This window comes from Lepisma saccharinum, chromosome 4, assembly GCF_977018435.1.
Source record: "Lepisma saccharinum chromosome 4, izLepSacc3.1, whole genome shotgun sequence".
NCBI lineage: Eukaryota > Metazoa > Arthropoda > Insecta > Zygentoma > Lepismatidae > Lepisma > Lepisma saccharinum.
In genome coordinates, this window is record NC_139232.1 from 101,812,023 (window position 1) to 101,834,443 (window position 22,421).

At 36.6% G+C, this 22,421-nt stretch overlaps 1 protein-coding gene across 6 annotated transcripts in view; it reads right to left on the reverse strand.

The window, feature by feature from the left end:
* Positions 1 to 251: 251 nt before the first annotated feature.
* The window catches only part of LOC145986678 (fatty acyl-CoA reductase 1-like), a 125,532-nt gene continuing 103,362 nt past the window's right edge, over positions 252 to 22,421 (reverse strand). For all 6 annotated transcript variants that reach the window (XM_083120980.1, XM_083120977.1, XM_083120978.1 and 3 more), the window contains 7 exons: positions 14,215 to 14,463; positions 11,511 to 11,656; positions 10,941 to 11,050; positions 10,328 to 10,520; positions 8,842 to 9,081; positions 6,844 to 7,101; positions 252 to 1,736 (listed from right to left, as the gene is read on the reverse strand). In XM_083120980.1, coding sequence (XP_082977106.1) covers positions 1,547 to 1,736; positions 6,844 to 7,101; positions 8,842 to 9,081; positions 10,328 to 10,520; positions 10,941 to 11,050; positions 11,511 to 11,656; positions 14,215 to 14,463 — 1,386 coding nt within the window. In that variant the 3' untranslated portion in view covers positions 252 to 1,546. The remainder of the gene's footprint in view (positions 1,737 to 6,843; positions 7,102 to 8,841; positions 9,082 to 10,327; positions 10,521 to 10,940; positions 11,051 to 11,510; positions 11,657 to 14,214; positions 14,464 to 22,421) is intronic.

Here is a 22,421-nt window from a genome sequence, read left to right on the forward strand (position 1 = left end):
AAATATTACACACATGTTTAAGTACAGGAATTGCACCAATGACTTAGTCTGAAAACTTTTGGTTCTTTGTCTGGAAAACCTGGAAAAGTAAGGGAATTTTGCTTTTAGAACTTTGTAGACACCCTGAATCAATATCTTCCTGGAGGAACGTGAAGACCACACGTGATTTGTAGTATTATTGTTTTAGAACAATATAGTAAATAATGTGTAAAGGAAAGAACAAACATGTTAAAACGAATAAGAAATGCAACTTAAATGTTTATTACTGGATTTCACAAAATAACAAGCTATATAATATGTATATTAATAATCATTTAAAAAAATAATTACACAGTATGAAATGGAAAATTTTTCATGAATAGCCATTCTTCTAACACGAATATATTCTCCTGCAAAAGTGAGTTGTAGCAAAGGCAATATGTTTCTCACACAAAGTATATCTTCAACTAGCACTGCACACTCAGTTCGTAGTTAGGTTACAAATCCCTATGAAGAATTTGTACATCAACTACAATAAGTTTTTCTTACAATAAAGACACTTTGGTAAGAAAAATAAACATAACAAATGCTCTTGAAAAAGAACAATATACTCTGTAATTTCGCATTGAAATTATGAGCTCGCACCTGCTAACCCCAGAAATGGAAATGTACATCTATCGTGTATGTAAAATATCTTGCAGTGTTGCATAAGTGTATTGGAAATGTACAATGAATGTGTATCTTAGTGAGAAAAATATGTAAGCACTTTTATTGTACTTATGTATTCTTCTTTACTCTCAGACGATAGTTGCCTTTGTAGCAAGTCTTAGTATAATAAATACAAATCTGATAATAATTATCTTGCGCATCTTTGTTAAACCTAACTATCTTGAGGCGAAAGTTTATTACAAACGTGCAAACTTATTGTCGATGAAATTAGTTGCTAACAGTATAATTCTTTTGTCATATATTGGAATATATCTCATACTAGTCATTTGACCACATATTAATTGTCAGTGCCTCTATTAAGAAATCTTATAACTTATGTCAAAGTTGAGAGCAAAATCTAGATTACTTGAAATTATATACAAAAATATATAAGGAACCAAGCGGATACTGTACAACAGTACTTGAAGACTTCGTTTTTGTCGTGTTTTTAATTACTAAAAGATTTGTGTATTGTTGTCATAGAGTTATAGCCTATATATATATATATAGTTTCCTGAGTGATACAAAATCATTAGCTAGTGCTTTTCATACACGTTGTTGCAAAGAATATCACACTCACTATTAGCGAACAATCATAATCACATGTATACTGGCAAAATTATTAAATGCACATACTGTATGTCCAACTATAAGGTCATAACTGGGCAAGATTTCTGCTTACATATGTGTTACATGCGTTGCACACTAACATGGTTCTTTCTTTACGAAGATTTTTTCTGCTTCACCTCGTAGGTGGAGGAGTACATACACAATTTGAATCACACGTGGTACACAACCATCTCTTCAAAGAAACACACATTTTCTTCTGCGCCAAAACAATGTTTGATGTGTTCATGTTCTACACTGTGCTTGGTGTGTCGGCATCCTCCGGCACCAAGAGGGCAAGCCCTGGTAGCTGCTTCCACACTTGGGCCACTAATCTGTAGAACGTTTGAAGAATGTCGCTGACAGTCTCTGAACAAGAGGACATTGTGTAGATGACCAGCCACCAGAACAATGCCTTTGCAATTTTGTCTACCCAATACATGCTGCAAGAGAACACGGCAATTAATCCATCATCAGTTCAAGTATTTTTTTTAAAAAAATACTATCATACACAAGAACCAAAGGAATGAGGAAAGTATACATAATGTGATTTGTTACTGTTCTATTTGAACTGTATATTTGTTTCATTCTGGTATGTTTCTACATGATTCAAACTGATTTGAATTAAACTAGTAACATGTAGAATGTTATCCAATGATACATTTTGAAGTGATTTTTCTAGTAACTGAAAACGTTTCTTCAATAAAAAGTGTTTAACATTTATAACTTTTTTTGTGAAACTTTTTTCATTTATAAGTGTTTTACAAAAATGAGGAGAAATGTAACTCTAAAAATATTTTTAAAAAGCTCTAAATCAATAAGGTTAAATAGAATAATTAACACACACATAATTATATGCTTATACTTTAGTTGTCTGAAGTCGTAAAGATTGAACTTGTATTCTTTATTTCATTGGTATTAAATCTTCGCAAATCGTCAAAACGTGAATTTCCATTACAAAACTACTTACCATTGCAACACACCTACCGGGGTGAGTCTAGTCCAACCCTATGAATATCATGCAGAGGACAATTTTCTTAAATGCGATTCTCCACATAACATTCTGTTCCTAAAATAATTACTAAAACCAGTTTTATATATCAGCCTGTGTTATGGTGTTCAGAAGGAAAATGTCAACAGTACATGGTGTTCGTAGGATCAGCCTCTTTATATGCATACGAAATCTATCGAAAAAATGCCCAATGATGACTGTTGGAAAAGCGACAACAATGTATCTTGAAGAAAATCAGATCAAAAGGAATCATATTGAGCTAGGTATAATATTGGAAACAACACCAAAAGTTATCTGATATGGATTGTAAACCGAATTTTGCTGTCATTTTAACGTGATATCAAAAAAGAAATTCCAGTATTGTGAAGACGGGTTTGGTTTAAATGATTTTGTTGTTTCTTACTGGTAGTAGTCATATATTTTAAACGTTATCTGTTTTATATGTGCATGCTTGTATGTACACAATTATGCAAGTTGATTGTAAAGGAATATTTATCGTCGTCGTGTAATAATCAAAAGTTTCTCGGTTCAATACCCGATGTAAGCACATTGCACAGTGTTTCGGATTCCACTTTAAACTGTAATTCCATTCTCGTTAGCCTTTCTATGCATAAAGTGAACTTAAAACTAAGATTCAAACAAATCAAGGAATATTTGTCAGACAAAATATATACTATATCCACCTGATGCAGAACCGCCAAATAGGCATTTGCATACTCAATACAGCTACTACTTAATCTTTTGTCTTAAACTCTTTTTTAAATACATTTAAAATTCATATTACATCCAATTGGATTTCCACTAGATGTTATATTGTTTTATATTTCGTCTTTTGCAAGTAATCTAGAAGTGTTACATCAACATTTGAAACTTTGCATGTCATTTCGATTGCTTTAGGCCCATCAAGGAGAGTTTGCCTATCTGAACTAATATGGCCCTGCATGGGGGAGGAGGGAGTGGGGCGCTGTAGTAACAAATCTATTCATTACAAACTTTTTAGTGATGTCACCATTTCACACTGCTCTTCATACGAGTCTTATTTAAGCTAAATGTAGTTCTACCACAAAGTAAACTTGAATATACAGGCTACAAGGAAACAGTCTCTCAAGTACAATTGCAGTTGGATTTGTCACATAAATCGTTGTGCACCTACTTGGTTTTCACATAAACGAATTAAACTTACATGGTATCCTGGTATCATGTTTAATTCAACTTTCATCCCCATTTCAAAAACCGAGAAAGCAGAATCATATATGGCACATGAATCATGAAAGAACATAACAGAAAAGAACACAATAAAAACCATATAATTCAGTCTGTTCCAATCGCAAGTATGTAACATATGGCATTATATTCTGGGGAAATGCAACGAACAGCACGAAAATATTTAGTCTTAAAAGAAAAGTATTAAGAATTATGACGGGAAAGAAATGGAATGAGCCATGTAGGGAAATCTTCAGGGAACTTGGCATTCTACCACTACCCTGACAATATTATACTTCATTTATTATGGCATGTAAAAATGGATCTGACAAAGTTCTCCAATGCAACAAAGAAGTATATCACTACATAACGAGGAATAACTCCAATCTCTCAGTTCCAGTGCATAACACGTCACTATTAAAAAAAGGTCCAAAATCCTCAGGCATCCACCTATACAATAAGTTACCAGATCATATAAATGGTATTGAACCAGTAGCCAAATTCAAAAAGGAACTAACAAAACATCTGTTCTACCATTGCTTTTACACAGTGAGTGAATTTATGAAACCCTAATCCAGTGCTCGAAAAATTGTCTTCAAAGCCAGGCGCCAGCTCTGAAAATCAGACGCCAGGAAACTACCTACTAGCATTGTGCATACTACAGAGAGTTTCAAAAGTCGCACAACCCAAACTTTGAAAATGTATATCATGAAAACCGTAAGCGGTATTTACACCAGGTTTTCTGTACTAAACTAATCATGTACGCTATCACTGGGTTAATAAATTGATGTTAGCATGTATCCAAATAAAAGCAATTACATTATTTAAAAAAATATTGTTAATTTGCTGAAAACATCTGAGAATTAATTTTCAACAATATATACAAACGTAGAAATTTTCAGTGAAAAATGCAGGTTCGACCAGGACTCGAACACTGGTCTCTGATATACCGTGCCATTGTTCTAGCTACAGAGCCGGCCTGGCCTCGCCTGATTTTTCGCTGTCTCTGTTTTACCTGTGTGGAATCTTCTCTGCCAGTGCTACCGCAACGGGATCTGTTGCCTTTGAAACGCAGTAGACTTCGACGTTGCCTGGTTCCTCCCAAGTAGAGATGTTAATTATTGAAGATCAGGCACACACAGGAACGTAGACATTTTCAGCGAAAAATGGATTAACATCTGTACGCTGGGAGGAACCAGGCAATGTCGAAGTCTCCTGCGTTTCAAAGGCAACAGATTGCGTTGCGCTAGCACTGCCAGAGACGATTCCACACAGGTAAAACAGCGACTGCGAGAAATCAGGTGAGGCTAGGCCGGCTCAGTAGCTCAGTGGTTAGAGAAATCTTATGGTATGCCAGATACCCAGGTTCGAGTCCTGGTCGAGCCTGCATTTTTCGCTGAAAATTTCTACGTAGTACATCTTCTGTGTGTGCCTAATCTTCAATACTAATACCAACTCTTAACAATTTGTGGGATCATTTGTTGGTGTTTGACTAGTAAAACAGTTGCTTTGTGAGGTACAGCAGAAGCAGGGAATTTTTCTTGGAAAACCTCTTGCACATGAGTGTAAGAATGAGTAGTAAAATACTCTTCAGCAATGCACACGCGCTGCTCCAAGGAATACGCAAAGGTGAATCAATTAAAAGAACAGGCAAAGTAGCTTCGAAAGTGAGCGAAGAGAATTCAGTGTAACCAGAGGCAGACTAGGATTCTCTCAAGAGTCCAATATCAGCACAAAATCTTGATTTATGATTTTTCACATAAATGTATAGCCAATACTTAGGCAGATGTGGCGTGCGTCTGTTAACAATATTTCGACCTTCTAGCATTGCCATATATGTCAAAAAATGGCACTTTTTCACTCAACCCATAAAATCGCCAATAAAAAATCCATCAAATGTTGCACATGACCAATACAGTATTGGTCGCAAATGACAGATTGACATGGCATCAGTCATCAGACATCTAATTATGACCCTTCGTTAATTTCTTGCGTATTTTTCTCATTGAAAAGTGCATTTCTGGAAAAATGTTAACGCTGCCTTCTGCCAGTTATTAATTTATCTAAATTTTCTGCATGGAGAAAACTGAAAATTTTAAGCATTGAAAAATATCTCAATGGATGAGACTTTATAATGCAGAAAACCCGGTGTAAATATATCTTACGGTTTTCATGATATACATTTTCAAAGTTTGGGTTGTGCAACTTTTGAAACACACTGTATAAGAGGCTGAGCATCACGGTATTCAAAACATCGCTAAATCATTCGAGAAAACAGGAAATGGGGTGACAAAGAGTAAGAGTAAGAAATTATTACTGACACTCTGGAATGTTCACAACGTTGATTTAAAAAAAAATCATTTGCTAACTTACGCTGTACTGCAATTTGAACTTAGAATCATCAACATTTCGTACATATTACAGCATAAGATCATAGTCGCCAGTCTGAAATTTTTAGTCGCCATGGCGACCTATTGACTGGGATTTTTCGAGCCCTGCCCTAATCCATCAACCACGTGTAGGTTGATGGATTGGAGTCCAATTGAAAATGTAATCAATAGTTCTAACATAGACCTACAATAAGCTGGATGCCATCGCACATGTCATATCTATTATGTCACTTGAGTGCAATTTTCAATATCATTTTATGATGTTATAAATCTTACCTTTATATTATCTCACAATATTTCATTTAATATTCTAATCCATTACAGAACAGAACTGTAATATGCTAAGGTATCATTTCATTGTATCAACTCACTACATTATACTATCGTATTTCACTGTATTAGTATATTGTAATGTGAACACAGCATGTAAATGCAAACATATGATTCACGGATGAAGTACAGCTAATGTAATCTAATCTAATTTAACAGGTATCCTAGAAATCCTAACATTTCCAGGATTACCAAAGATACTATATCCGGTGTGAAATTTCTTGTTAATTCACGCATTGGCTGCAATACTCTCTGGTAGCTAATAATGAAAATTACTCATAGAGCTATTATGGGAAATACTGAAAGTCCCAAATTCATGTACTACACAGAGAACTCCACGATAAAATGTATGTTGAGAAAGTATATTGTCATGTCTATGTTACTGTACTCTTGTGACCATCAAAAATACTTTTCCAATGATGATATTTACTCCTTGAATACTATAAACCTTGAATATATTCTACATATTCATATGAATTTTGAACCTATTCATGTTTTATAGTATTGAATAGTAAATTGTATTGTATGATTGAAAAAAAACTATTTCTGGTGGTCTCAACACTAACATGGGCATGACCCCAAATATTATTCCACTACTCTCTATCGATACATTACACGAATAGATGCCTCCTGGCTGCTGGAATAGTGTCCCTTGGCTCTTTGAGAATGTACTCCCTTGCGGCGTATGTGCAGGTCAGGAAGTACTCATCTATGTCTACGTTATCTCCATCTATCAAGAACGACTCCCTCTCCTCTTCGTTCATGACACTCCGAAGACTTATAATATTCGAATTCCTGAACATCCATTGGTTGTTGGCGTAGTACTCGAACACTTCAAAACCCTTGGAGACCTTTCTTTGAACTCGAAGCATTCTGAAAAGGAAAATTATGGAATCACACTTGCACCAAATATGGAGAAAAATAATCATTTTTTTCTATTTATGAAGTCTAACACTAAATAAATTCGATTTGACAACGAAACAGTGATAAAATAGGTTTGGCATCTACAACTATGATACACACTCTGGGCAGAATCGTTTACCCAAACATCCTATAGTGACAGCAAATTCTTAACAGTCAAGGTTAATGGCTTACAATTGTAGGATTATAAACAATTTTTCTCCATTTTTTTTTTGCATGTGAATTAAATTTTTTGGGGTGCGTCAGCACTGAGGCTATTTTGCACCCGTCACATTATACGGGGTCCAGCCCCTTATAATAAAAATAAAAGCGTGTCTGGAAACTAAAATTTTCTTACCTTGGTTAAAAGCTAAGGCCAAAAAAGGCACTCAGCACAAATAAGGACAAAACACAGGACGACACAGAATTATACTGGCCAGAGCCTCGTTAGTCTTTAGTCCAGGGTGTACTACGTGGAAGTTAGGTTGACTTTTGGGCGCCTTAGCAGAAGGTCGCCCCTTTTGTCTCCAATTTCTACTTACATAAATATAAGAAAAGACTGTAGATATGAAATATTTTCGAAGTTGATAACATTGACTGTGCCAAAAATGTGCAAGGAATTTGTGAAACCAATGTTTCTGAAAATGCTGTTCTAGGATCTTGAGGGGGTTCACTCTTTGCAAGGTTTATGAAGAATTTGTGGAAGTGGATCTACCAGTCGTCGCCTTGTAATCAAGTGGTCCCGGGTTTGATACCCGGTGGAGGCACATAGTGATTCAGATCCCACTTTAAACTGAAAGTCCAGTACCGATTAGCCTATCTGTGCATAAAGTGGACATAAAACAAAAACAAACAGTTTGTGGAAGTCTAAATGAATTTCGTGTTCTTGATTCTGCTAGTGCTTACTGTTTATTCTTGTTTTCCAAGATCTTCTGGCTTAGATTGTAAATAGTTTAGGAGATTATAAATAGAGCAATTTGTGGCGTTTTCTTAATGAAAATGGGAGTCATAGGTTATTATTTCTGACTCAAAATAACTCTTGGAATAGGTGGTCGTAATGTATGTTTGATAATGTTTCAGCAGTAACTGCTTTTATCAATAGAAACCCACAAAACTGATTCTTTTTGTCAATTCTTTTACAGTATCAGTGGTTAGAGAGTAGAGACTGGAATGCACTCTCACATGAAATAAGAAAATCAGATTCAGTATCTTCAAGGGAATATACTCGATACTATTATTCTTGGTTATTGCTGAATGATTTAGACACATGTTTAAGAACAGTGAAAAATATTTGTCATGCCTTGATATATTTTGTGTATATCTACGAATTGCTATTTTATTTACTGTGGTATATTCATTGATGGTTTTTCGTGAATTATATTATGATCAAATGTATCAATAGATACATATACAATTTACGGTTGAGTGTAAGACACGGCATAAGCTCTCAGTAAATCAAGAGCGAAGAAAATAAGAAAGATATAGCAAATAACTGTTGAAAACTGATCTATAAATGTTGCATATGCTCGTTTTGGACATTCAGAATGAAATTTTGTTTTGCGAGGGCTCAATTTTCGAAAAAAAATGTATTTCTTTGAATTGATTATTGCCATAAGGGCGAATTTAATTCTTGAAGTTGTGAAACCACCCCTACGTACATTTAATGAAATAAAACATTTGAATAAACAAGCCAAGCCGTACATAATAACTTACACAGGTTTGTGTCCGGCAAGCATGATGAGGAAGTCGATGAAGTAAGCGGGAAGCAAGTGGAAGAGGAAGACGCAGATGTTGTGGACGAAGCGGCTCTTCTTCAGGCTTCCTCCTGGGTACCACACCACATTGTTCAGAGGGACCTTCTGCATGGCGCGCTTTCCGATCTCAAGCACCTCGGCCCAGGACACTTGGAACTCCGTGCTGGACGTCAGATTGAACACCCTGTAGTCGCTTTTCCTGAAATGAAAACATAAATTCTAGCAGCCATAAAGTGCATTTAATATAAATGTGATAACTTTTGAGTTTTTGGAAGTAACAGTTACTGTTTCGCAGTAACGGCAATAAAAGTAAAAGTTACTTTTACAGTTATATCTCTGTACTTTTTTTGCAGGGAAGAACTTTTCTTCAGCCAGAATTCTGCAATATCTCGATCGAATGTTTGCCTTAAAGAATGAGCGTTCTTGTATGGTGGAAAAGCATGGAAATCACTTCTGGCGGAGAACATGCCATTTGAGGTTCATTCCTGAATCTAAAACGCCCCAGACTCCAAGTTTTTAAGCCATGGTTTGTCTGTAATGACGTTTCAAAATGGCGGTCATGACGAAAATTCTATTCCTGAATCCTGTTATTTCATTACAGTTATTTAACTTTAATGGCATCTTATTTTCATCTAATTTGCAGTTTATAACAGTATTATGATAATAAAAAAATAAAAAGACTTACTTTATCGTATAATATTAGACATAGCGGCTAATATGACCGCGAGAAGTCTAAAAATAACCCTTCCAGATATGTGATCATGTTTGGAAATAAACCCAATATTTTAGAGGTTCCAGAACTCAACGTTGGCACCAAAAATAGTGTCAGACGAAGCCCATGAAATAATAACAGTTCAATTTTTGACAAGCTGTATATACATATAGTGTGGGTGGTTCAAAAACCCAAAACCACAGGACAACTCCGTTATTAATACAGATGGCGAGAAATGGAAAGGGAAAGTTGGAATTATGCGGTTTTAAGTATAATGTGATTGAATTTTCACCGTTGAGGATGTTCACTGGTGCGAGCCTTAATATGAACGGAAATTTACTTCTTGCCATATGCTTCATCCTTAAAGCGGACATTTACGTTATCGCAAAACAGTACTGTACTACGTAAAAATGATGGCCCATAATTAGAGGCAAAGTAGGAAGAGTTTCCATAGGTTCGCCATATGGAGTACTTTGTGTGTCCCAATCAATAAGGAAAAACATTTGGTACAATTCGTCAAAAGGAACGAAGCAGCTGGGCCAAAATCCGCCGATAAAGAGAAAACTATGACGTTTCGAGTGTTGCGGTTTGTCTATCTTCCATCATTATGCTGCTTCTCCTCCAGACGCCTCTCGCACACCGAATTCTGTACATTAGCATTTTGTATCTTCATGACTCTACCGCAACTGGAGCTTAACATCCTACAAGAAGAATGCAGACTAAATAAACGTACCTGTAGGAATCGTAGTACCACGCTGCTATAAGGATGGCATTGCATACAATATCGACTGGCACAAAATCGGCGAAGTTGTCTTCCTTACAGTACATGGTTCGAATAACTCCTTTACCTGCCCCGATCATCAATCCTGTGGGTCCATTTATATTGTCCGTCCAGCCGGGAAGAGGGTCCTTCCAGATGGGGACAACTGCAAGTAACAAACGCAAGTGAGCACAGAAATATTTTTCCAAGTATTTTTGCGAAATATTTCTGTCTCTGAATCCATCCTTAAACCATTTATTTGATCAATGCCTATTTGTTCATCGCCTTTTACAGATATTACAGAAATTACCAATTTTCTCACAAAAAATGACAGAGATACATACCTTTGGATATACTGTTCTACATCCCTCACTAGTTTTCATAACACTTCCAGCGTCAACACACAAAAAATTCTCAAGAACTGTCATTAATAACATTCTAAACAACACATTATAACTTTCTGAGAATAAAATTTAGTGAAATTAAAATTATTATTCATAATTTTTTTTTAGGAAATAAATAAATAGATTTTTAAGAATGCATTTCAATAAATTCATGCAGCATGGACATAATTTCGTGTACTCACTAATGGAGGGTCTCAATATAATAATTGGCACTTTGTCCATGTTTGCAGACACAATACCCTCTGAAAGAGCCTTGGAATAAGCGTATGAATTGGGCAAACTGCCGATAAGCCTGTAACAAAAAATAACTTGCTATTAGTATATGCTATGTACAATATATAATTTACAATTTCGTAAAAAAAATGCTTACTGTATACTATAATATGTACCCTTTCGCATGACATTTTCGTTCATTGATGTCTCAATATTTCTTCGCATAATAAAAACGATTTTATAAGTGCATATTTCGGTACATTTGGCTAATTTCTGTATAGATTTTAAAGAGAAAGCTATTTACAACTTTTTTTGACCTAGTAAGCAACAGTACTTATTATTTAGGGTATTAATAGAATTTCCATTGATGTGATGCCGAAATTTAACTTTTATGTGTGCATACACATTTTTACGTATTCTTCTTTCATACGCTCATTTTACGCGTCATGCAATTATTATTATTCGTGCTAACGGTGTGATAGTTTGATAAAATCTCATATGCTCTTCTATAACATTAAAAATATGATTGTTGCACTCACTTGGGGCTGATGGCTTCCACCATATCGTCATCCATCCACTCAAGGCATTTGATGACTTTGTAGGGATCTGCAGGTGGTGGGTATGTTATTTCCTTCAGAACCTTTTCACTAGTGTGGCAATAAGCGGTTGATATGTGCATGAACACCTGAAATGCATAGAATTTCATTAAGTATATATTTAAATTCTTAGAACAAGTACTAACATATTGAAAAGCGAAAACAGAACAAAACGCAGACACACACACATACACATATATACACATGATAACGACCTAATATTACATTCACACAAGTCAACATTACAGCGTAAGATATAAAGAATGTTCCACAAGTGAAGGAAGATTGTTTTATGAATACAAATGTCGCAAATGTCTTACAATCAAAGTTCAAACTCCTATCAGACAATTTTCGGGGAGTATTTTTGTGTCGTAATTTCCTGAAGCTTATGAGCCACAATGATTTATAGTTCTTTCATTGAATCAATGCAACTATACGTGGAAATTGTAACACAAACTTCCAACTTTTCATAAATGGTGCGTACATACAGTTGCTGATATCCCATGATAAAAACAATATTATCCCTAATATACGGAATTGAATGACTGAAATGCTGGTGTTTTTCAAACTCGTTGAAGAAAAATATTATCTTTATGAGTACAGTGTAAGTCTGGGGAGTCCGAAAGTTCAGCTACGGCTATTGAGAAGTATACTCACACCTCGCCACCGAAAGTTTCAGGTCATAGATGTTCCTTTGTGAGAGTGTTTTAATTTATTTTATATGATCACCATTTATCCTGCTCATCGTGACTAGCCAAAAATGGTAGAAAGTTAGAGAGAAAAAACATTTCAAAACGGAACCTGGTGTTGCTAAGATTGAAAATTTTGACATGTGAATAATTTAAATATGATATTAGACTAGTCTGTTGCTCCATTTTGATACATACATAGTATTAGACAGTAAACCATGAAGTAGCAATCCTGATTTCTATTTTGTCTACTATTACAGATATGCAAGCTGTTAGAACAGTCTTCCCGCAAGAAATATGTGGACTACTCGATCACTCTGAATGGCAGTATTGGGATAAGTGATAGTGAAGTATTTTGGACGAAGAAAAGAAGAAGATATCATCCACATAAACCTAAGCTGGATTATGTTTGAATGAAACGTGGATAAATATGTGACATTATTCTTAGTTCGTAAAAAATCCGTAGTAGGCGTGAGTATGTAACCTCGGAATTTTTCTCTAGCTTGGACCGGACTTTCAAAAACCTTTAGTTTCCCACCATAGTTTCCTCAGTCCAATGTGTAGCGTCTTGGGACTGAGAACTACTTGATAATTGTGTAAGTGGTCAAAAGTGAAGTGCAATAGGATAGCTGATTACTGTTTTGTCTTGGCAATAGTGAGCAAAGCTCGATACCCACTCTACGAGAACGTATATTGGGCCTTAGGATAGAAACCTTATGTCCTATCATAAAAATGACCATGGACATTTCATCTTGGTCTTGCTCACTGTGTCAAGTGTTCAAAGGATCCCGACATAATCAAACTTCACATTGGGTTCAAAAGACGTCTGCGAAGAAGCCGCTTGGTGAGCACCATTATGCTTTTTATCAAGTGATTTCTGTGACATAGAATGCATACAACTGTTAAACATTTGTTTAACATTACTGATGCTAGTATCCATAATTCTTGCAAATTGCAGACAAGGAAAATGTAAGGCAAGGGTTTGAAGACTACATGTATCAATGTGAAATTTTTATGCGTAGTTTCCTAATATTTCATGAAATCACTTTAATTTAAATGTAATTAGGGTACAGCAAGTATTAGATGGTTACTACTATTCATCACATCAGTTTACACCAGTGATGGGCCGATAGCAACCCTGGACCCAGGTGCACGGACATATTTGGAGGGGGTCCATGGGATCCGAAGCCCCTTCCAAAAGTAGTAAGTTTGAATAATCAAATTATTATTGCCCCTGCCAGGGATGAAACTTTGCCTCTGTTGGCAGGTATACTGTGCCTACTGGGGGGAAATCCCTTGCACCCCCTCCCACCAGTTAATTCGCCCCACCTGGGACTGTAGTAGAGGGTATACGGCGGTATACTCCGTATATCCTCTGCTTGAACTTATCATTGGAACATGCCTTTGGCTTTTGTATCGTTTATATTTATTTATGTATTTGACCATTACTCCAGTGAGCTTATTATTGTCGAATATTTTTTGTTTCACGTGATCGCATACATAATGTTGAGAAAGCCCACCAGTTGATCAGTTTAAGCCTCAGAAATACATGAATATATATGTCTGCAAAACCATCTTGCTGCAAATGACGCTAATTCAAAAGTTTGTGCAAAACACCCTTGCGATAAATGTGGTTACATACAATCAACAGGAAAATAAACTATAATAACATGCTTTACTGTAGCCTTTACGTTTAAATGCAATCATTAAAGTACGCGTTTCATATTTTAAATATGCCTTCTTTATTGAAATATGCTTCTTTTATGCCAATTACGGACACGTCATCATTGGTATTCTACCATCAATGGATTTTTTGGGAGGAAGTTAAATGATTTCATCCATATATTTAATGGTAACCCAAAGTTAACGGAAACATGGTGTCCTCTTAAGTTTCATGAAACTTAGCTTATACCCTCTGAAAATGTTGGGACTACAGCACTGCACCCCCAAGAGCTCACCCTCAGGTTCTTCATTTCCTTGGCCAGCTCGACGATCTCCCTTGTGCCTCTGGTGTTGAGCAGCACGGCCCTCTTGAGCGGCTCATCGAACTTGATGGTGGCGGCGGCGTGAAAGATCACGTCCACGTTCTCGATCAGCGTCTGGCGATCAGCCTTGCTGATCCCGCACTCCAGCTCGGTCACGTCTCCGGGGATGGGGATCACCTTCTTGAAGGCCTCCGGATTCTCTTTGCGGACCACGTCATAGAGCTGCAAGCAAAGAAACGAAGTGATTAATTGATGCAAGCATATACAGGGTTACCCAAAAAAAGGTTACCGAAATACTGACTTCGGAGACATCCTGTACAAAACATTTATAAAAAAAACCTTACTACATATGATGAGCGACAGAATGTGTGATTTAAAAATAAATGTAGCCATGAGTACAGATGGACAGCATCTTTTTATGCGCGTCCTTGTATCATCACGGACTTATTATAGTGGATTTACAGGCCTGGATTTAAGAAGAGGAATGAACCCCCTGACCTCCATCTACAAAGGGACCTTTACTGGTAAGGAAAAATGCCTGATATGGGCTGCAAAATGAAAAAAAAATAAGATACGGAAAAATCTCGGATATCATGGATAAAATTCGTGTATATAAACAAAAATCTTCCATGTGGTAAATGACTGAACACTTTACCAGTAATTGAAGTGTCAAGGCTGTTTTTCAATGCAATGTTTATAATATTTTTTTCCGTTAACTTACTATGACACTACAAGTTAAGATTACGTTTAGTGATATATTACTATTTAAATTTATATGCTTGAAGATCGTTATATTTATTTTTATTCGTTTCACACTTTGCACGAAGTGTGTGTTCATTAAAAATATACAACTTTTATAGTGGCATATTGTTTTATAAATAGATATGCTTGAACAACACCGTTATATTTCTTATTGTTATCCATTTCGCGCTGTCATTGACATCTATCAGTAATAATACTTTTAAAATATTGGCATATGAACACAGTTTATTAGTTTTTTCGATTCGTTCTGGCACTACACAAAGTTTAACTTAATCCGTCAGAAATAGAACTTTTAGTGACATATTACTTTTAAAATGTATGCATATTCCTCTTATTTTGCTTAGTTTCGAACTAAATTGCACAATGTTTCACGCAAATCAACGAGAAACAATTTTTAGTGACATGTTACTTTATAAATGAGCTAATATCGTTATACTTTTTATTTTTGTTGTATATATTATTGTCGGTTCGTTGCGCGCACTTGAAAGTTTTTAATGTGTAACAAGATTTATGTTTGGAAGTTTAATAAGACTTATATGCACTTGTGCCCTAAGAATGCAAGAGAAAGTTCTGAGCCGGATCAACAAGCAAGCAACATTTTCTTGTTGTAGATATTAAATAAGAAATGCAACGCAATTTCGTAACTGCCGCTGCAAGAATAGTGTTTTTCGCTCCAATTTTACATAATTTTTTATTACGTTCCCATTGCAAGTTATTTAATTGTTGTCGTTTCCTGATTAGCTGATTGTACTTTATCATATGTATCGATGTAATTGTTGTTGCATTTACCCCGCTGAGGTATCGTAACTTTGTTCATGCTTCATTGTCGATCTGAATTGAAAGCAACTCGCATACCAAGACATTACTAATTGTTGCACTTTTTGAGAATGGGAAACTTTCATGGTTTCGTAATATAAAGACACAATGGAGCAGAACTGTACAAAATTTTACCACTTTTACGTAATTTAGAGTACAATAAAAAATCGAGGTTTCTCTTTGGTATGACACCGAGTCTTCGAAATATTTTGGATCCTTTTGATTATAAACCCCTGCTTCCCTATTAAGTTTGTACCGTAGTGGTTTTTCATTGGATATTTTAGATAGTTTTAGCTAGTATGGATGTTTGTTCTTGGTGAATGTTCTCGCTTTGGGGACATGCCCACGAAAGGAGGTGCGTAATTCTAAACGTTAAGAAGGGTTGTCGCCATTTACTTTATTAATTATTTGTTTTATTTTAGAATACTTGTCAAGCAGCGAAAATCAGAATAGGAGGTAGAAGCAGCGAGAGCTTGGTGCTGATGACAACACCTCCGCAAATGGCCGATATTGTGAATGTGCATGGCCCTACCTCCACATTACCTTCAATCCACGGCATGTTGTAACGTAATCTTTTAATAACACAATCGTAGTCATCCTTTAATATATTACATTATCAATTACTCCATTCACGGTGAAACTTTCTAATATGTCTATAGTTGTACAAAGGTTTATTATCATCATAACCAAGGACGTACCTAGGCCCATGTGTTTCCTAAATATCATTAATATTCTTTATGTAATACACTTATATTTTGCGTGCCTTATATATTTTTTTATTTATATAATTAATTATGTAAGTTTATAATTGAAGGACTTGGGTGCAAAACATGGTAAGTGATATTTTGGTAATTTTTGAGTTACAAAGTAAAATTTGCCATCCTTCAAGCCCTTCAATTATATGCATATATTATATATATGTATAACCACGATAGTCTAGTCGGTAAGGTGTCTGATTGCCACGCAGGAGACCCAGGTCCGATTCTCGGGGTGGGTGATCTAAGGGTTGGAATTTTTCCGGCCTTTTCCCTTCATAAAGCGGCTCTGGGGCTCACCAGCATCTTTTACCTGGGGGTAAAGACGGCCGAAGCGTGGTGCTGATCACATAACATCCTAAATGTGTCTTCACGGCACGGTGTTATATGCACGGGGAACTTTACCATACGTACATATACATGTATAACTGTATTTACAAGTCAAGGAAAATTTGGGACGCGCACGTAACTTTCGAAGGGGTCAGTGCCCCCGGGGCTAGCCTTAGCGACGCTTTTATTAACCATAACTAGATGAAAACAAAGGTACTATAAAACTACATCGTAAGTCATTAATTTCCTCACCCATTTCCCAAGCTGTGCAATATCCTCTTTGTTTGAGAAAGCAGCGTAGTGTTGACTAAGGTCAGTGTTGCGTGAGGACAATTACCGGTTATGACAGGAAGTGAACGAGGCACGTTTTGTTTTTCTTCCTGTTCGCCCTCACAGCCACGTCTTGGCCTTGGCAGAGAACGGATGGAGGAAAGACCAGTTCGGTAGCCGTCGGGAAGGACTCAAAAATTCACGGTCAAGGCTGTTTCAAGAGAATTTCCCAGTTTCACTTTCTTCCGAACTGGAAATGCTGCTTGCTGTTCGTGTGCGATGTGTGAAAGTGAAAGGACAAGAAAAGCAGTCCACATGTGTTTTCTTCAGGAGGATAAGCATTCGCCGGAATGCGTTTCCTCTGTATGTTTTTTGAATCGGAATCTTTACTTGAATCGTCTCGGTTGTATTTACAGTCCGGCCAAGGGAAACGAAACTAGCTGGAAAGTACGATTTCAAAGGCGAGAGGGGAATAAGGTAGAACACACCAAACCACCCTATGGCATTTTGCTTGTATGGGGTTCGCTTGTTGTGTGTATTACTGCTTGCTGTGTTGTGTTTGTGATGTCTCTTACAATTCGTAACAAATTGTTTCGAAGTGGAACAAAGAAAACTGTGTCGTTTTGGTCCCTGTTGTACATTCTACAAAACGCCCTCGATATAATTCACAATGCCACAAACTATTCAGTTACTACATTTTATTTATTATATTCATAATACTATGTGTAATAATAGTAATACTATTTATTAGTGAATACTATCCTGATTACTGCTGTGTACATTTGTGCTAATTATAATATTTACTAAGGAGATCAATTTAATTGAATAATCAAAAAAAAGTTACTGGTTTATAAACAAGTTTATCTTTAATATGACGTGATGAATACTTTCCTGATATGAAGTGTGTTTATATAGTATATGGATGGCTATTTTTTTCATTCTGTACCCTTACATAATTCGTAAACATCTCTACGTATTTTAGTGACGATGTATCTACGTTTGAAACTTTTGGTTTGGTTTGATTTGATTTAGCTTATTTTACTTCGCGTTTTGTGCCTCTTGGCTAATTTGCGAAGATGGGGATGAGTGATGAAATGATGAAATTGATGAATGGACATTCACAAACAACCAAGCCCGACCGGGATTCGAACCCGGGACCCTTGGCGTCGCAGCGCGATGTGCTAACCACTCGGCCACAGGGTTGGGCCCGTTTGAAACTTCATTGCTGTTTCCATCATTGTTGTTTCCACAGCAGACCACATTTTCACGGAACCCCTTCCTGACCCAAGTGCCGTCACCCCTATTTTGCCAATGAACACGTCCAGTTGGCGCATGCGCACTTCCGTCCATGGTCTCAGCTAAGGCAGCCAGATAATACCTGGTACCGTTCCGGCGATAAATCCACATATGAATAACAAAAGAATCAGCAGGTCACGGGTTCGAATTCTGTCATGGCTGTTTGTGAGTGTCCATTCACCAATTTCATCATATCATCACTCATCCTCATCTTCGCAATTAGCCAAAATTGGCAGAAAAGCGAAGTAGAATATAGCAAATCAATCAATCAATCAACCAACCAAAAATCGCCTGACTCGTCAAAAATTATTTTCATAACACTATTAACTTTATTCAGTTTAATTACTTTTTATTCTAATTTACTGCTTGTAATGTTTCTATTGTCTTATCTTTGATTTAACTTCGCTTGTCTGTCACTTCTTAATCGCGAAGATGAGGATGATATGATGCAACTGATGAAGGAACCCTCACAAAGAACAACCATGCAGATCGGGATTCGAACCCGTGTGTCGCCCCCTGTCAACACATGCTTTTTCAAGCAAAAAACTATTCAATCTGTATTATATTAATCTATGTTGGAATCTTTTCTTTAAAAATGTGTTATTGTTAATGGTACAATAGGTAATGAATTGTTTAACTTAAATCAGGAAAAAAATGTTGAAACTATAGAAATATAAAACAACTATGTAGTAACCATGGTAAATTGTAAACAAAATTATGATATAAAAGAGCTAGACTTTTGTAAGTCTACGGAACATTCTCCTGGTTGCCGAAAGGTTGATGGTTCAGGGGACGTTGGGTAATATCTTGCTTCAATCTTCGGATTGACTGGTGTACTTGTACTCCATTTGGCAGATATGCCACAAACCCAACCCTGAATAAGGCGTTCTCCTGCATCATCAAAAAGACCAGGGTTATAAACTTCAGTACGACTAATAGGTTTAGGCCTACAAGTTGTATCGGGTGAACTGTCTGTTTGAAAAAGTGTTTGTATAACATCGGAAGTATAAATAAATCTTCGAGTAAAAGATCTTAAGGATCTTTCATTTCAAACCTACACAGGTGATAATTAAAATAAATCCTACACCACGGATCTCGCAAGGGCTTGGTATTACTACCCCTTGGAAGCCTTTGAGAAGTCCGATAAAAGGGTTATAACCAGACTAACATAAAGCCCTAAAGGAAGAAGGTGCGTGTCACCCGGGACACCTGGTGTCGTAGGCGCTATGCTGACCACTCCGCCACTGAAGTCAGGGAAAATTCTAGTGATTACACTTGAAGTGTCGAGATATTATATAAATTTTACATTTCGTTCCCACCCCCCAAGAGTAAGAAATAGCTACCACGGTATGGGGTGCAGAAACCAGAGGAGGAATTCCCTCGTATCCTCCCTTCACTACCATCCTAATTGTATTGTCTTTGGTCTTCAGTATTTACTTTTGGTGTTATTGATTCGTACTTTTGAGGGATTAAATGGTAGAAGCCCAGCAGCAGTTGAACCTCGCCCATAAATAAAGCCGATTCAATAGAGTAAAAGGTGAGGCGATAGGTTTGGGGGTTGAACTCACAACCCACCGCTAGGAACTCAGAGCTCAGAATATTAGGAAGAGAAACCTGTAAGACGGTGAGTTTTTGTTTTCAGTTCACTTAATGCACATGCAGGTTAATCGGGACTCGACTTACAGTTAAAGTATAGAATCCGAACCACTGTGCAAACTGCCGGCACCCGGTATCGAACCCTGCACCCATTTTTTACAAGGCGCTGACATTACTACTACTTATCTAATTACATGCACCAATAATTGCTACAAGAACATATGAAAATATTCAAATTTGTTGCAACACTGCTGTTTTTTAATACATAATTTTATGTTGCACTTACCCAGACACCCTATATTTGTGATATTCAAGTGTTACGGAAATTGATGCTAATTTTTTACGCATATCGAGTACATTTAGATCTGATAGTGATTTTTGTTAGTGGAATCTATACCCTTTCCTAGGTGGTAACTGCTGTCATCATCCCCCCTCCATGCAATCCCGTTCCTTCTCACCTGTTCATCGGTGGGGCCATCTCGCGTCAGTACTTGCACATAGACTTGTTTTCGTTTGCTTACTCCAGAGATATCTGGGACAGGGTATAGTTTCTTGTACTGATGACGTAACTAACGTACGCAAAAGCTTCACAGAAAATAGCGTGGGTCTTACACTGGTCTAAGGGTGGAAACCCTTCAATCTGCCCTGCCCAGGTCGACATTAATAACTTGCTGAATAGTACAAATAATTAACATGTTTGTTTTATCCATGAGCGCAAAAATAAGTAAGTGCTTGGTGATTTCTGCCGTCAGCAAAGAACTATCCCATGAAAGCTTGCTGTTAAGATATAAATTACTTTTTTTTAAAAAAAGGTAAGAATTCTGACTCAATTGTTAAACACGAAACTTACTGGGCTGCATATTATGTTAATTAAATTGGACTTTCGAGACAATGTCAGTTTTCTTTTTATCTATTTTCCACTTGTTCTGCAACATATAATGAGTAGGTGGCATGTGAAAAAAACCAGTAACTTACACAACGGTCATTGTATAAGGTTCACACATAGGCACGCATAGGTGGTGACAGGTTCCCAGGAGAATTGTGTACGTACTAATGAGCATGACCTACCCGAGAGTAATTGCATGCGCTCAGTATAGTTATATGCATGTAATCGGTGTGAGGAAAATTACATTAAAATCGCGCAGAGGCCGATTCACACCACAAAATGCGGAGGAAACATGAAAAAGAACCTCTGATACGAAGTTGTGAACGAACTCACAAGTGTCCCCCTCCGATTTCTATGAAACTTGGCAGGTGTATAGAGGGGTCAAAAGGAAGAAATTTGTGTTTTTTTGTTTCGGATAAAAAACTGTTTTAGAGAGCAAAAACTCCCCTCTAATGTCAAGATGAGGACAAATTGAAGTGGGGATCTGACCCCTGAGTCCCCCCCCCCCCCGATTTCCATAAAACTTGGCAGGTGTATAGAGGGAACCAAAGGAAGAAATACCTGTTTTTTTGTTTCGGCTAAAAAATTGTTTTAGGGGTTAAAAACCGCCCTTAAATGTCAATATGAGGACAGATTGAAGTGGGGATCTGACATAGGAACAACACGCTCAACAACATAGGGAACTATAACCCTATCACGCATGACCTAGATATGATATAGGTGATATCAATAGCCAAGGACACAAGAGGGGGACACAGGGGTCAGATCCCCACTTCAATCTGTCCTCATCTTGACATTTGAGGGTTGGTTTTGCCCCCTAAAACAGTTTTTTAGCCGATACAAAAAAACACGTATTTCTTCCTTTGGACCCCTCTATACACCTGCCAAGTTTCATGGAAATCGGAGGGGGACACTTAGATAACCTCCCTTGTCAGTGAAAAGTGTGCACTACACATTTTTAACAAACCTCTTGTAATTAAGTTTCCGGATTCGATTACTGGTGAGAGAACGTTTCAGAATATGAAATAGTTTCGTTACATGAAGATTACGATTTAAACTATTAATTTCGATCCTTGATGCCTGAAAAAGTAACTGGGTTACAGTCAAGGACGTACGTAAAAGGGGAGGAGGGTCCAGTGGATTAGGACCACCCTAAAGATTTGCCAACTACTAAAATTATTTTTTTTTTAAAACAAATAAAGTTAAAATAGATGTTTCAGCACTAAAATGTGGTTTGCTACATAATATGAAGTTTATTTATTTCCCTGTAGGTACTTACGTGAATATGAAATTCTATTGGAATCAATTAGTTTTTAATTGGTAGCGTTTACGAAAATTAATATGCATTAAAACAATAAGAATTTCATTTTTCATCAACTTTTTTTACCTTAAAAATCTTGCATTACTCTATTTATTTTGTGAATGATTTCCTTCGTAGAACAGATTTCATTAAAAAGAAAATAACGGTC